Consider the following 16054-nt stretch of genomic DNA (forward strand, 5'->3'; position numbering starts at 1 on the left):
ATCTGAAAACTCTGGCCTGTTGATCAACTAACTATAAGGGCAATTGTGACCGTTAGGACCCTTATAGTTAGAGAAAGATAATCCAGGAAAAAGGAGTGGAATTAAAGTAAAGATACATTGGCTCTGGTGACATACAAGTGCAGGTGTAGGCAGGCTTCAGATGAAGCCAGATTCAAGGTTCAGAAGCTGCCAGGAAGACTGTTCCTTCCATCTCTTGGTTAATCTCGTATCCTGCTGGCTCCTTTCTCAGGCTTCTTGTGGGGCTCCCGACAGCCCTGGGTTCTGCCTTCACAGGACAAGACAGGTGCCACAGTGACATGCATACCTCCACCACCAGCCAGGCACTATGGAATCTTTACTTTTTAAATGAGAAGAGGGGAGATAGTGAGAGACTTCCATTTGTGCCCTGACCAGGATCCACCCAGAAATCCTTTCTGGGGCTGATGTTCAAATCAACAGAGCTATTTTTAGTGCCTGAGGTCAATGCTGGGACCAATGGAGCAATTCTCAGAGCCAGGGCCAATGCTCCAAAAGAGCCACTGGCTGTGGGAGGGGATGAGAGAGAGAAGGAAGAGAGAGAAGAAGAGAGGGACAAACAGAGACAGACAGACAGGAAGGGAGAGAGATGAGAAGCATCAACTCATAGTTATGGCACCTTAGTTGTTCATTGATTGCTTTCTTTTATGTGCCTTAACCAAGGGGCTCCAGCTGAGCCAGTGACCCCTTGCTCAAGCCAGTGACCTTCGGTCTCAAGTCAGCAACCATGGGGTCATATCCCTGATCCCACACTCAAGCCTGTGACCCCATACTCAAGCCGGCAACCATGAGGTCATGTCTACAATCCCACTATCAAACCGGCAACTCCATGCTCAACTGGTAACCTTACCTCAAGGTTTTGAACCTGGGTTCTCAATGTCCCAGGCTGACACTCTATCCACTGTGCCACCACCTGGTCAGGTTCACTGAGCAAATCTTGACAAGAGTCCCATAGGAGGAAGACACATGTCTATTCATTGTGAGGAAGTGCTAAAATATGGAACAGGCAATACTGGAATAATGTAGAGAAGGTGTAAGGTAAAGGAAAAAAAAAACTGACTTCAAAACTGCATCTAGTATGAGGGTGAAGAAAAATGTTACGATTGCCAAATGCAGAGGCCTAGGCTATGATGCCCCAATGCATATGCTTTCCTGCTCTGCTCCTTTGAACTTGAAACCCTTGAGCTGGAGAGCTTCACTTCAAGCTCTTAGAGCAGGGGTCAGGGACCTATGGCTCGTGAGCCAGATGTGACTCTTTTGATGGCTGCATCTGGCTCGCAGACAAATCTTTAATAAAAATAATAATGTTAAAAATATAAAACATTCTCATGTATTACAATCCATTCATTTCCTACCGCTCATGTTCATGGTTGTGGGTGGCTGGAGCCAATCACAGCTGTCCTCCGGGACAACACCAAATTTTTATTGGATAATGCGTGACGTACATGGGTCGTTGTATGGCTCTCATGGAATTACATTTTAAAATATGTGGTGTTCATGGCTCTCTCAGCCAAAAAGGGTTCCCGACCCCTGTCTTAGAGGCACGTCCACATTTCGTCACTACGTGCTGTCCTGAACCTGTTCTCGAGGCTGTGGTTGACACCCGCACCGTGGGTACCAACTAACTACCAGTAAGTCACTTCGTTCCTTCCTAGACTTTTAACTGGATTGTCAACACAGCTTCCGTGCCACCCTTCTCCGAACATGACGTTCCTTACTCTTCTTGACTCAGAGATCCAGAGAACACATGCATTTGACAGTGTCTTCTCCTAGGGTAAAGCCCACCAATTATCCTGGCAGAACAAACTCAAGTTCCTTGGCAGGGGATGCACTGCCCCTCCGCCAGCTTTATTTGGAAGCCTCCTTCAGATTTTATGCTAATCTGCTATATCCCTTGCTCACACAGCGCGGTCCTTCACAACTTCCTGATTTTGCTAATGATGTTCCCCTCTGCTAGATGCATCCTTGTCCTTCCACTCGCATTCACTGCATCAACTCTTTTGTCGTTTTCCAAGTTTCCGCTCATCACCACTTGGAGAAAGCTGCCTTTGGCTCCCATCTTCTCTGCCCTGGGCCACTCAGGAGCCTGGGAAGAGTGCCCTCAGAGCACTCTCTGCCCACCTTTATCATGGGACCGTAACCACACGGTGATCCATTATTAACCTGTCCCCTCCTTGAAGAAGGGAATCGTCTTAGGTATCCTTTAATCGCGGCACCTCCCATAGTGTCTGGTGGAGAGCAGGCACTAAATAAATCGTCCCAGAACAGAATCATTAAGAGGAGGGTGGGGGGAGGGGGTTATAGAGGGAGAGGGAGAGCGTGGAGACAGAGCAACAAGCGGGGAGTTTATGCACCTGCCATCCTAGAACCAGTGTCTCCTTCTTGTGTCTCGGAATCTATGTCGAGCTCCAATTTATCCATTCTGCAGTTTCCATTTCAAGAAGAGGCCGTCTTTCCCTGATGGGGGAGTCCTTGGTTCGGGTCAGGAATGAACGGGACAATCTCATCTCCCCCTATACACACACACACACACACACACACACACACACACACACACACACACACTCACAATCTGTCTTCAACCTAAGTCCTCTGGGCACTTGTGCAAGGGCCAGGACAGGGAGGCAGGACTGTGGCGGTGACCCTTGCTGCTTGTTCTCATCCCTTCGCCTCTTCCACTGACACATGCCAAGGATGATGGTTGTGACTCTCAGAGTGTCCTCATCGCTTGAGAGTTAGCCCTGGGGCTCTTTCCAGAGATCAAATCATACAGGAGCTCCACCCTCTGCACCCCCCCCTCCCCCGGTCACCCCACCCCTGTCGGCTGCAGCAGAGGGATTCCAAAGCTGAGACTTAGAGGCTCAGAGAGCTTTTCTAACTCTGTCCCGGTGCTCTGGTAAAAAGTCCTGGAAACAGGGAATAAGGTGTCACGGAGCGCTGGGGCTGTCTCGTGCCGGTGTGCACGTTGGAGGCGGGGCGGGAAGCAGAGCGCTCCAGACGGAGAGTGTAGGCCCTGCTCACTGGTCTCCCAATAACAACAGCCAAGCCACTTGACCCTAGGTCTCAGTTCAGGAACCTGTAACAATGGGCTTGACCTCATCTCTCCGCAGCGAGCGTCGCCACTAGGGAGAGGCAAAGGCTTGCAGAAGCCCCAACTCCGGCTCTGGCAGCGCGCAGCCGGGGACCGACCGGGGAGGGTGGGACCCGCCGCCCGCGGAGGGAAGGGTTGCTTCTCGGCGGGCCGCCCTCTCCGCGCCCGCCTGCTTGGCCTTGTTGATTAACGGGTGTCCTGGGCTTTGGTGACGAGGAGCTTCAAGTGCCGCGAGGTGGGCAGAAGGGAAAGGACACCCCCCCCCCCAGCCCCCGCGCCCCGGCGTGTAAACGTGGGCGGCGGTGCGCGCTGCCCTCCCCTCCTCCCCTCCCCTCCCGGCGCTCCCGTGTTTGCGGGAGTGTGAGTGCGTGGTTCTCCGTCGCTCCTCTAGCCCGGGCGCCGGCACCAGTGCGGGCGGCGAGCCGGTTGCTCCCGACTCGCCCCGGACTCGCTCGCTGCCGCCGCTGCGCTCCAGCCCGGCCCGGCCGCCGCCGCCGCCTCTGCAGTCGCAGCTGGGCATGGTGAGTGAATGAGGTCCCGCGCCGCGCTCCGCGAGCCTGCCGCCGGAGCCCGGCTCTGTCCCGGGGAGCCAGCCTGCGGCGGGAGCGCGCTGCGGGGCGGGCGGCCGGGCCGGGGCGGAGGAGCGGCGCCCGCAGGGGCCCCGTCTCGGGCGCGGGCTTGGCGCCCCTCCCGGCCCCGAGCCTCGCTCCTCGAGGGCTGCGCGCTCCCTGCCCGCCCGCCGCCGGCGGCCCCGCTCGCTCCACCCCGTGACCGGCTCCCCTGTCTTGTCCCGCAGGACCCGCCCGGACGGGACCACGCCGCCGCCGCGTCCCGGAGTCGCGCTCTGGGTGCTGCCTGAGCCGCGCGGCGCGCGGGGCCTCTGCCGCCGCCGGCGGGGGATGGGGCTGCCCGGGAGGCGCGCCGAGCCCGCAGGGGGAGCGCGGAGCCGGCGCGCAGCCTGAGAACTGAGCCGCTCGTGCCGGGCTGGTCGGTCCGTGCGCACGGCGCGCCCCCGGCGCCGCTGCCGCTGCCGCTGCCGCCGCCGATCGCGCCTCGATGGCGCCATCGCCCCGGCGCCGCTGACCGCTGACCGCCCCGCGCCGCCTGCCGGGCCAGCGGGGCCGCCCTCGGAGCCCGCCGGCCACGGGGAGAGGCCTGCCGCCGAAGCTGCTCGCGCCCGCCCGCCCGGCCCCGCCATGGCGCTGCGGCGCCTCCTGCTGCTGCTGCTGCTGTCGCTGGAGTCCCTGGACTGGCTGCCCGGCGCCCACGGCGCCCGCGGCCGCGCTGCCAACCGGACCCTGAGCGCCGGCGCCGCTGCCGTCGGGGGCCGGCGGCCCGGGGGCGCCCTGGCCCGGGGCGGCCGCGAGCTCAATGGCACTGCCCGGGCGTCCGGCGTCCCGGAGGCGGGGAGCCGGCGGGGACAGCCCGCGGCGGCGGCGGCGGCGGCGGCTAGCGCGACCGTCACCTACGAGACGTGCTGGGGCTACTACGACGTGAGCGGCCAGTACGACAAGGAGTTCGAGTGTAACAACAGCGAGAGCGGCTACCTGTACTGCTGCGGCACCTGCTACTACCGCTTCTGCTGCAAGAAGCGCCACGAGAAGCTAGACCAGCGCCAGTGCAACAACTACCAGAGCCCCGTGTGGGTCCAGACGCCCAGCACCAAGGTGGTGTCGCCGGGGCCCGCGGACAAGTACGACCCGGAGAAGGACAAGACCAACTTCACCGTCTACATCACCTGCGGGGTGATCGCCTTCGTCATCGTGGCCGGCGTCTTCGCCAAGGTCTCTTACGACAAGGCCCACCGCCCCCCGCGGGAGATGAACATCCACAGGTGAGAGCTCCTCCCGGGTCCCCGTGGCCTCGCCCCCTCGGAGCGGGCTTCCCTCGTGCTCTCCGCTCCGGGCCCCGCCGCGCACTTCCTGTCTCTCTGGAGTCAGGTCACCCTGGGCTTCTCTGACACGCAACACCCTGGGCGCCTCGGGTACCCCTCCTCCAGCTTTTCAGAACGGCGAACACGTTCTTCAGTGGTCGGGGGGAGAGACAAAGGGAAATCAGGATGGGTGGAGTCCGTGAAGTTTGAGTATAAGAATTTTACAAATTCTGTGACCCTGGGCCGGGGTCCAGAGCTTAGTGTTTATGAATCATGAGGGCACTTGGGTGTAAGCTGTTCATATATTCGGAGTCCGACCATAGCACTGCCTTCAGTACAGGGAAGTGGCCAACAGTGGAGCCTTACTGAAGAAAGTGGCACGTTGTTTGGTGTAAACTGGGTGGTGTTAAGAGTTGGGGGTGATATACAAAGGGCCCCTCCCTCCCCGGAGCAGAGTGGGGAGGGGGGAGGAAGGATAAAGACTTAGCAATTCCATGTTGACCAAGGGCAGATGGTGTCTGCTCGGTGCATCCTGGCAGAGGGGGCTGCGTGTCTTCCATGCTGAGCCCGGAGGACTTGTTCTTTCAAACCCTGTAGGCAGAACCCTCTGAGTTAACGCTTCTCGCTGTGCTGAGCATGCTGGGAACCCTTCACTGCTTATATCAGGGAGGCGGTGGGGGCTACCTCCTACCAAAACTTACGCCGAGAGCTCAGAAGGATGGTAGGAGGTTGTCCATGGTTTCGCTGGGCCTGCCTCCCACCCCACCACTCTAGCTGCTGGTAAAACGCTTGGGCAGTCAACACCCTGAGAGCAGGAAGCCAGGCTCTCTTGACAAGTCCAGGAACAAGCACCCTGGGGATGCAAACTGGGCTTCGCTGCCAGGCCCCTGGTGAGGATGAATGGCTGGACATGGTTCAACGGAGCCCTTTCAGGGAACGGATCCTGCCCTGGGAACTTCCTCCCTTTCTGGCACAGGATGCGTGCGCTTCCATGGTAACCAGGACCCCCCCCCCCCAGGCCAGGCCTGCTTCCGAGTTTACCCAGAAGGCCCCCACCCTGAGCCATCTTTTAGCTCATCTTTGCACTCTGCTTGTTTTAGACTTTTGTCCTGAAAACCTTCTTCCCTCCCTGCTGTGAACATTAATCACCTGTACCTTGATGAAGAGAGAGAGGCAGATAGAAATTTCTGGGCATATTTTTTTCCCCCTTATACTGTTGAGAAAAGATGATAACCTCTCAGCAGGCTTAGTTGAGTCCAGTCCTCAAAGTGTGGGCACTTCGGTACCGACACACTCGAGTGTTGGGCTCAGGAGCCCCGCTGATGGCCCTCACTGGTCACTCTAAGCTGCCCACCCTCTATGGCGTCCCCATCTCATCTCTCAGATAGTGTGTCTGTGTCTGGACCCGTCCTGGGAACTGGTGGAGAAATTGTGACAGCTGAGCTGTGGTCAGTGCCAGTTCGCAAATGCAGAGGACAAGCGGGACGGACAGCCACCAGGGACAGGACACTCCCTCCCACCAGGGACAGGACACTCCCTCCCACCAGGGACAGGACACTCCCTCCCACCAGGGACAGGACACTCCCTCCTTAGGGTCTTCCCTGATGAAGAGTTCTGTTTGCTCCCTTTGGGAAGCGGGGGAGGAACGGTGAGCAAGCACCTTCCCGAAACAGATGTCCTGGTCCTTTTCCTCCCTCGAGCTCTGCTGCCAGCCCCAGGGACTGTCTCCTGTCAGCTTCTCCTCCGGCCCTGGGTGCTCACCACACTCTGCACGCTGGCTGTGGCCTTCAGGTTGGGTCACACACAGGGCGGTGTGGGTTTCTGTCCTCTCCGAGCCATTGCTCTCCGCTCGCTCAGAGAGAGCGGCCGCCTGCCTGCCCTGACCCTGCCACAGACCTCTGACTTAGTTTACTTGCCGTCACCTGGAAAGACAGCGATGGTGCTTGGATGCTGGCGTTGGCCCGCGTCCTGTTGGTGTGTGACCCTGCGGATGCCACGTGTCTCCCTAGGTGTTTTCTCCCTTCCCTGCTACACTGGTCTCCCCCCACCCCCCACCCCCAAGTAGGCTGAGGGGTGTGTGGCTCAGCGGCGATGCTGTTGGGGGCAGGTTCTCCGTGGGGCTGCGGAGCAGAGGTGAGCGTGGAAAAGGGGACGCCTTTCAGCCCTCAGCCCATTACGGAAATGTGGGGTGCTTCTCCCTCAAATTCGCCTCCTGATTTATTCAGCTCAGAGCACCTCTCCCAGCAGCTGCCGTCTGGCCTGATCAGTGCTTGGGAAGCCATCACCTCGGGCGTGTTAGGGACGGGGCAGCGCCTCTCTCCGTGTTTGGGGGCGGAAGGGAAGCACAGCGTACCGATCCGTCTAGGACACTCCCTGAGCCATCGCAGGCAGGTGACGGAAACTGATTTTTCAATTTTGGGCAACTCAGGCACAACTGCATCTCATCTCGACCTCTCCCCAGGCGTGACGGGGGGAGGGTGTGTATTTCAGGGAGCTGCTCACGGGCCCGTGGGCGTGCACATTCCCACGACTCCTCTCACTTAGCTCGCATCCCAGAGGTCACCGCTTGCTCTTTCGGGGACTTGACTGTGCGGAGTGTCTTGTTGGGGGGTCGGGGTGGGGAAGAGGAGAGTGCGATGGAGAAGGAGGTATGCATTTATACCAGAATGAGTTTGTCTGGGGAGAAGGAGGGGTAGGAAAGAAAGCGCACTCTGTGAAGGGCAATGGAGAAAGTGGGACGTGCACTCGGTTGCCTCGTCCTTGAAATCGTTCAGAAAAGACATGTCCTTTCTGCAAAGGCGAGGGGCCTATTGCTGTGTGCTTCCCTCTGGAGATGGACGGTGGGCAGGCCGGGACTGGGTGAGGCGGGGGCTGCCTCATGGAAAGGGATGCACTTGGGAGCCGTAGAAGGGATGGGCTCACCCACCTGCCTCCTCCTGGGGTGTCCTGGCCGCCCATTGGCTCGCATTCCTTAGGTTAGGGCTTGCCTTTGCCTCTTTGGTCTTTTCCGGGCTGGACAGATTCAGACTCTTCCAGAACGGAGTAGACCTTGCCATCCTGCTTCCATGGGAGAAGTCAGTGTCTGGAGGGGAAATGGTCAGCTCTCCGGCAAGTCTAACAAGTGAGCACTGCCACACTGAGCAGGGGGACGGAGAGGGGACAGGCACAAGAACCGCATGCTTTGGAGCAGCAGGGCCACCCCTGGAGAAACACGGGGTGTCCTTTCCCGACGGAAGCCCCTTTCCCAGCAGGGCCCCTACCTCACCTCCTCCGTTTCACCTGCCCAGGCTGAGGCTCAAGCCTGGGCTGGAGGCAGCCACCAGTTGTAGTGTTTCCTGAGAGGGTCCTGGAAGCTTCCCCGGGCTGTTCTTCAGCCAGAGCTGCTGATGTTTTCCAGGAGCCCGGGGTCTTCCCAGGAAACAGCCTCGGAGACTGACTGCTTTTTGACATTCAATGCCATACACTGTCTCACATTCAAACCTCTTTCTTTCTCTCTCCCTGAGTTGATTCGTCAGTGTCTTGGAGATGAGAATCATTCCAAGGGAGAAACTGTGTGGCTTTTATTTAAAAAAAAAAAAAAAAAAAAAAGCCTAATTAATAGATGGGTCGGGAAGCTGTTACGATGTGTTAGATGCTGATGATAAAGGGGTGCCCTGGGTCCTGCCCTGACCTGCACAGGGACGAGGGCATGGAGGAATGGGGGGGGCTGTGGGAAGAAAACCCTCAGGAGATGTCTTGAGGCAAAAGGAGAAGTATCAGGAGGTGAGCTAAACAGCCGTCAGAAGAGCCCTTCGTCTTTGAATTCCTCTGTTTATTTCTAGAGGAACCCAGGGAGTCCTTGGTTCCACCTTTTCTCCCCCCAGAAATTAATTACAAACCCAAAGCGCTGTGTCTCTTCCCCTCACAGAACACGTAACTCACTGCAGGGCCGCATTGCTGGCTGGTTTCCTGAGTTCTCTTCTGGAGTTCCTGGGCAACGAATTGTCAAATCACCCCAAACGTTCCATTTTTTTTTGAAGCGCTGTGGGCTTATTATAATGAATTGATCTAAACAGGGTTAACTTGTTGTTTTCTCTCTTCTTTCTTTCTTTCTTTCTTTCTTTCTTTCTTTCTTTCTTTCTTCTTTCTTTCTTTCTTTCTTTCTTTCTTTCTTTCTTCTTTCTTTCTTTCTTTCTTTTTTTCTCCCAATATAGTAGTTGAGAGAAAGAAAGAAAAGAAAAACAAAAACTTCTTGTCATGGACTGAAGGTCTTAGTCTAGCGTGTTTTTCATGTTCTTTGAGTAAAAATGCACGGAAGGGAAGCAGCACAGCTGTGGGGAAGTTGAAGGCCTGTGGAGGAGCGGTTAAGGAGAGACACCGGGAAAAGGAAGGAGCCAGCACAGTAAAAGGAGGAAGGCAGGCAGGTGAAAAGTGGGCAGCGTTACCCGGACCCTGTGCCTGGTTCCCCCGTGACCCCTGCAGAGACACGCCTGCGCGTTCCTTCAGCGGGTGTGGCCTGCTCACGTGCTGCGCGCAAAGGTGTGCTTCCAACTGTAAAGCGGGTGTTACCGTGGACGCCTGAGGCCAGCAGCGTTCATTCTTGATCTAGCCGGTCAACTGTGCAAATGTGTACTTTTTAAAAAAATGCCTGGGGTGTGGCAGTTCTCCCTGCTCTGCGATTGGCTGTCTTCCTGTCCTCTCCCACCCAACCCCAGGCCCACAAGGCACGCAGGCCCACGTCTATCCCTCCTTCTCCACCCCGCGCTCAGAGCGCACACTTTGGGAGGACCCTGCTGCTAAAATAAGGAGACTTGACCCGCACCACGAGGCTACCGAGGCCCAGGTGGAGAGGAAAGTCCAATTCCTTTTTCCCCATCTTTTTTTTATTTTATTTAATGAGAGATCAGGTGGACTGCGCGGCAGATTCAAATGAATTGCGCAGGGGGCAGTGGCAGACAGCTGAGCAGGTGAGCTGGGGGAGCGAGTGTACGGCCTCGGCCCCAGCCAGACGGCCCCGGGTCTGGAAGAGAAGGGAACTACATCAACAGGAGCTCCCTTCTTCCAGCTCCCGGCCTGGTTTCTCAGGGCCTGGCAGGGTTGCCTCTGGACCTTCCCTTTCTGGTTTCTCCTCGGCCACTTGCGGGAACTGGCCCTCGGCGACCGGCTGGGCAGCGGACATCGTCTCTCCTTCCCTGTCACACTCTCCCCGTTCTGAAGCCTGCGAGCTCTGGGTTTCTTTTGGAAAGGATGGTGGATTTAAATGCATCCCGTCTCACAATTTTTGTTATATCCCTTGACAGTCTCAGTCTTGTGGAACCGCGGAAGTGTGGCTGGAACTTACGGATTCATACTGTGTTTGAGCCTGGTGCTGGGGCAGGGGCCTCGGACAGGCTCTGTCAGGGCCTAAGTTAAATTCATGGGGGTTGTTTTGGTTTTGGTTGTTTTTTTTTAAATGCCTTCTGCTGTCATTATTTCCCTCTTTTCTCTGTCTTGGGAAACTCTACCCCATTGTTTTTCCCTGAGTCACGTTGGTGACCTCGCATTTCTAGCCTCTCCTTCTGCAGATGCTGCGGTGCGGGAAGAGGGGGTGGGGGGGGGATGGGCCAGCGCACCCGCGGAGGGTCTCAGCCCCTCGCGAGCCGGCGTGTGTCGGGTATGGCAAGTCAAGCAAGCCACTGAGCCCAACTCCTCCATTTCATAAGCGAGACGGCGGAAGTACACGGAGGCCGGATGGAGCACGAGGCCAGGGCTTCCTGGCTGGAGCCGGTGGGCGTGTGTGGTCTGGAAGCCGGTGCCTGCGTTCCGGGCCGGGGTCCCTACCACAGGGCTGCTTGGCCCCCTCTGGCTCCGTGTAAACCTCCTCTGCGCTCTGCTCTCCACACAGACTCTTTGGTCATCACCAGAATAACTTGCAGATTAGAGATAGAAGGCACAGCCTTCTCCCTTCTCTTTCATCCCTGCATTTTTTATTTTTTATTTTTTATTTTTTTTGTAGCCTTTCCTCATTGCTTTTCCATCCACTAAAGTGATTTGCGTTGACCTTTCCTGGTCCTTTTTTGCAGTTTTTCCACGTATGTTTCTAAAAGAACAGTAGCCTGAGCTAAGTGAGCATCACCCTGTAATAAGATCTGAGTAACGCAGGCCGTGGAGGAAGAGAGAGCGCGAGCCGGGGGGCTGAGAACCAGGCAGCGGGTCACGGGAGGAGACCGCGGGCGGGGCCCTTAGTGAAGAACGGGCTGTGATCGCGCGCTCTCTCTCCCAGAGATGGGCGAGACTGTCCACACCCCCCAGGTCACTGGGTGTCAGCTTGGCCAGACACCGGACGTCTCCGGGCACCCTGTAGGCCTGAGTGTGGGGGGTGTCAGGTCTGTCCTCCGGGAGGGATGGCTCCTACAGGTCTCCGCCACAGAAGTGCACTCACTGCGGCCAGTCCTGCCCTTTCTCAGCTCTGGACCAGCAGAGCACAGGGCCCAGGGGAGGTGGGGAGCGGGGCGGGGCAGGGGGAGAGGAGGGGCGGGGGAGAAGAGGGGAGAGGAGAGGGTCCGAAGAAGCATCAGGTAGGGCTGGCTAATGAAGCTGGATATTTGGGTTCAATCATTGTGTGAAATTAATCTCTGTGGCGAGCATTTGGGTGGAGGGGCCTTTTGCAGGCAGTGCGTCCGATTCTTCTTTTGAAAGAACCAGGATGTACATCTCCTAATCGGTCATCCTTCGAAGCAGTCTGCTTGGAAGGCCGCACACTGATTCCTCCCCAGAAAATGTTGCCGCCGCTCCCCTGTTCGAAGTGCTTTCAGAGCCCGGGGCATGTCATTGTTGTCATTGTGACTCTCCGTAGCAGTCGCATATTTTTATCCTCTTAAGGTGGATTTGATTCTTGTAAGCAGCAGGAAGTCATTGGGCTGGGGCCGATGAGTGGCATAGGTGATCGGCTGTTATTTGTCAGAAATAAACAACACCTCCCGGAAGGAGACCCGCTGTCCTTGGAGGGTGTCAGCCGTCTCGCAGGCCGGCGCCCAGAAGAGATGTCCGTTCTGGTGATGAGCGGCCGCCCTGCCATCAGGCCTGGTTCTCCACGATGGCCACTGTGGGGCAGCTACTGGCCTTCAGGAAACTGGCCTCACACCTTATTCAGTGTGTCAGGGCCGACGGGGGAGAACTTGGGAGAGGGGAAAGGAGGGGGGTGAATGTGCAATAACAGCTCAAAAACTGCCCCACAGAGGGTGGGGGAGGAAAGAGAAAGCCCCCCATCTCTGCATGAGACAGTAGACAGAGAGCTCCACTGAGACTCCGAATTCAATTCGGAACCTAAAGGAACGCTGATTTCTTTGGGATGCGTATGGCCAGGATTGGGGTCTAAAGGGCATTCTGGGTCGTCCTGGGAGGAGTCAGTCCTGCTCTGTACGGCCCCTCTCCTCTGCTCAAGGGTCAGCCACCTCCCAAAAGCTTATACAACCCCCATTACCCTACAGCCCATCACCCTATAGCCCATCACCCCACAGCCCATCACCCCACAGCCCATCACCCCACAGCCCATCACCCTACAGCCCATCACCCCACAGCCCATCACCCCACAGCCCATCACCCCACAGCCCATCACCCCACAGCCCATCACCCCACAGCCCATCGCCCCACAGCCCATCACCCCACAGCCCATCACCCCACAGCCCATCACCCCACAGCCCATCACCCCACAGCCCATCACCCTACAGCCCATCGCCCCACAGCCCATCACCCCACAGCCCCATCGCCCCACAGCCCCATCGCCCCACAGCCCATCACCCTACAGCCCCATCGCCCCACAGCCCATCACCCTACAGCCCCATCGCCCTACAGCCCCATCGCCCTACAGCCCATCACCCTACAGCCCCATCGCCCCACAGCCCATCACCCTACAGCCCCATCGCCCCACAGCCCATCACCCTACAGCCCATCACCCTACAGCCCCATCGCCCCACAGCCCATCACCCTACAGCCCCATCGCCCCACAGCCCATCACCCTACAGCCCCATCGCCCCACAGCCCATCACCCTACAGCCCCATCGCCCCACAGCCCATCACCCTACAGCCCATCACCCTACAGCCCCATCGCCCCACAGCCCATCACCCTACAGCCCCATCACCCTACAGCCCATCACCCTACAGCCCCATCACCCTACAGCCCCATCACCCCACAGCCCCATCGCCCCACAGCCCATCACCCTACAGCCCATCACCCTACAGCCCCATCGCCCCACAGCCCATCACCCTACAGCCCATCACCCTACAGCCCCATCGCCCCACAGCCCATCACCCTACAGCCCATCACCCTACAGCCCCATCACCCTACAGCCCATCACCCTACAGCCCCATCGCCCCACAGCCCATCACCCTACAGCCCATCACCCTACAGCCCCATCACCCTACAGCCCCATCGCCCTACAGCCCCATCGCCCCACAGCCCATCGCCCCACAGCCCATCACCCCACAGCCCCATCGCCCCACAGCCCATCACCCCACAGCCCATCACCCCACAGCCCATCACCCTACAGCCCATCACCCCACAGCCCCATTGCCCCACAGCCCATCACCCCACAGCCCCATCGCCCCACAGCCCATCGCCCCACAGCCCCATCGCCCCACAGCCCATCGCCCTACAGCCCCATCGCCCCACAGCCCCATCGTCCTACAGCCCATCACCCCACAGCCCCATCACCCTACAGCCCATCACCCCACAGCCCCATCGTCCTACAGCCCATCACCCCACAGCCCCATCACCCTACAGCCCATCACCCCACAGCCCCATCGTCCTACAGCCCATCACCCCACAGCCCCATCGTCCTACAGCCCATCTCACTACAGCCCATCACCCTACAGCCCATCTCACTACAGCCCACCGCACTGCAACCCCCACCGCCCTGCAGCCCCAGCAGGGCGGAGTTCAGGAGGACCTGAGCTTTCCCTTAGATGAGCACTCAAGGCAGTGGAGGCAGCAGGGAGGAAGCACTCACAGAGCTCCAGCTCCCTGGCTTGCTCCGTCTGCACCCGGAGCCCTTGGCACTTACTTGGTGCTGTTTGACCGCATCCTCTCATTACCCTGTGAGTATCGTGACTATTTACCCTGTGAGGAAATCAGTCAGTGGTGGGATTCAACTAATTTACCAACTGATGCTCTGCCCTAATGGCCGTTTGAAGTATAAAATAACAGTATACCAAAAGGTAGTTTATTATTTCATGAATTTTAATATGTAAATAAGAACAATAAAAGCCCCACAAAACTAGATTATGTTAGAAGAGTTTTAAAATATTAATGAAAAAATATTAAGTAATACCTGACAAAAGAAAACCAATAAAACTGTTATTTAAGATCTTTCCATATTATTTCTTTTTTTTTTTTTTTTTGTATTTTTCTGAAGCTGGAAACGGGGAGAGACAGTCAGACAGACTCCCGCATGCGCCCAACCGGGATCCACCCAGCACGCCCACCAGGGGGTGACGCTCTGCCCACCAGGGGGTGATGCTCTGCCCCTCTGGGGCGTCGCTCTGTTGCTACCAGAACCACTCTAGCGCCTGGGGCAGAGGCCAAGGAGCCATCCCCAGCGCCCGGGCCATCTTTGCTCCAATGGAGCCTCGCTGCGGGAGGGAAAGAGAGAGATAGAAAGGAAGGAGAGGGGGAGGGGTGGAGAAGCAGATGGGTGCTTCTCCTATGTGCCCTGGCCGGGAATCAAACCCGGGACTTCTGCACGCCAGGCCGATGCTCTAGCACTGAACCAACCAGCCAGGGTCCATATTATTTCTTGACTGGCATCCTCACTTGCCATTTTTTTCATCTACGGATGGAATGAACATGACGACAGGCACTTAGAATACACTGTTGTGCAGATGAATGTTCAAAAAGAGTAAGAAATGTCAATTTGTGATTTCCACATTGGGTGGCTGCCCAGGCGCCCACTTTAGAGAGTACCCTGATCACCAGTGCCATTTCAACAACCGGTTCTCCAAACTCAACAAAAAGTTAGGTATTGGTCCTGCTGAACCAGTGTGAGCCGGCTGAATCTCACCCCTGAAACCAGCTCGGAGGGTTTAGCAACTGTGAAAGGCCATAAAGCCAGTGCATTGCTGTTCCCCATCTCCTCCGGGGCCAGCGGGGCAGCTGGCTCTTCCCTCCCTGGATATAAATAGTCAGTGATACTCAGATTACGTGAGAAAGCAAAGACCCACCTGCTCCCTCCTGCCCTGGGCAGGTTGTCACAGTAAGGGGTGGGAAGATAAATGACCGACTGATCAGGGTGCTTCAGAACCGGGCCGGTGACCCTCACGTACACTGCATGCCGCGTACCGAGGAACCCCAGCTGGTGAAAAGACTCTTTTTTTTCAAGAATAGACGGTATTGGTTGAAGATAGTGAAGGTAAGACAAAGAAGATGTAAAATCCGAAACCCAGTCAAACACCCTCATATTGATGGAGGTTAAAAAAGAACATGGCAACCAAAACATAAAACCATCCGCAGTGTGGAAGGAACCCCGGGGCAATTCTGCACGAACGCTAGCCCCCGGGAGTCATCGGGGTGCCAGGGAACAGAGCGGGCAGGCTGGTGGTAAGTGGATGGACCTTGAGCCGTTCCCAGCTTAATTACTGAGATGTGCAGCTCACAGACAGCTCCACTGATCACACTTCTCCTCCCTGCCCCATTTATAACCTCCGGCGGGGTGCACGCAAGATGCAGAACTCCGGCCAGCTCACGTCTGCTCCCCTGCTCTAGTGCTGGTCTTTTCCCGTCTCCATCCTCTTTGTCTCTGCCTCTTTCATCCGTACCCTTCCTGTTTCTTGTGTCTGCAAGGCCTCTGTCCTTGAAGGCCCGAGAAACAGAAGGCATCCTGGGAAACCCTGAGAGGCTTGGGTGTTACTCTCAGGCTCTGGTCCTCATGGTCATTGGTGGTGGTGGTGCTGATGGCCGTGGGGGTGGTCACCGATGGCTCTCACTCCCTGGCCTGTGGGTCAAGGGCAGGGGCCCCTGCCCAGGGCACTCATCCAATGGAGGTGAGTGTGGGAACTGTTTCCCTGGCTCTCCCTAGGATCGTGGGGTTCCTGAGCCCCAC

At 57.3% G+C, this 16054-nt stretch overlaps 1 protein-coding gene across 1 annotated transcript in view; it reads left to right on the top strand.

Annotated features, from left to right (window-relative positions):
- Positions 1–4323: 4323 nt before the first annotated feature.
- SHISA6 (shisa family member 6) overlaps positions 4324–16054 on the top strand; it is a 274644-nt gene continuing 262913 nt past the window's right edge. Inside the window, exon 1 of the mRNA XM_066364895.1 lies at positions 4324–4961. Coding sequence (XP_066220992.1) covers positions 4324–4961 — 638 coding nt within the window. The remainder of the gene's footprint in view (positions 4962–16054) is intronic.

Source organism: Saccopteryx leptura, chromosome 2 (assembly GCF_036850995.1).
Source record: "Saccopteryx leptura isolate mSacLep1 chromosome 2, mSacLep1_pri_phased_curated, whole genome shotgun sequence".
Lineage (NCBI taxonomy): Eukaryota > Metazoa > Chordata > Mammalia > Chiroptera > Emballonuridae > Saccopteryx > Saccopteryx leptura.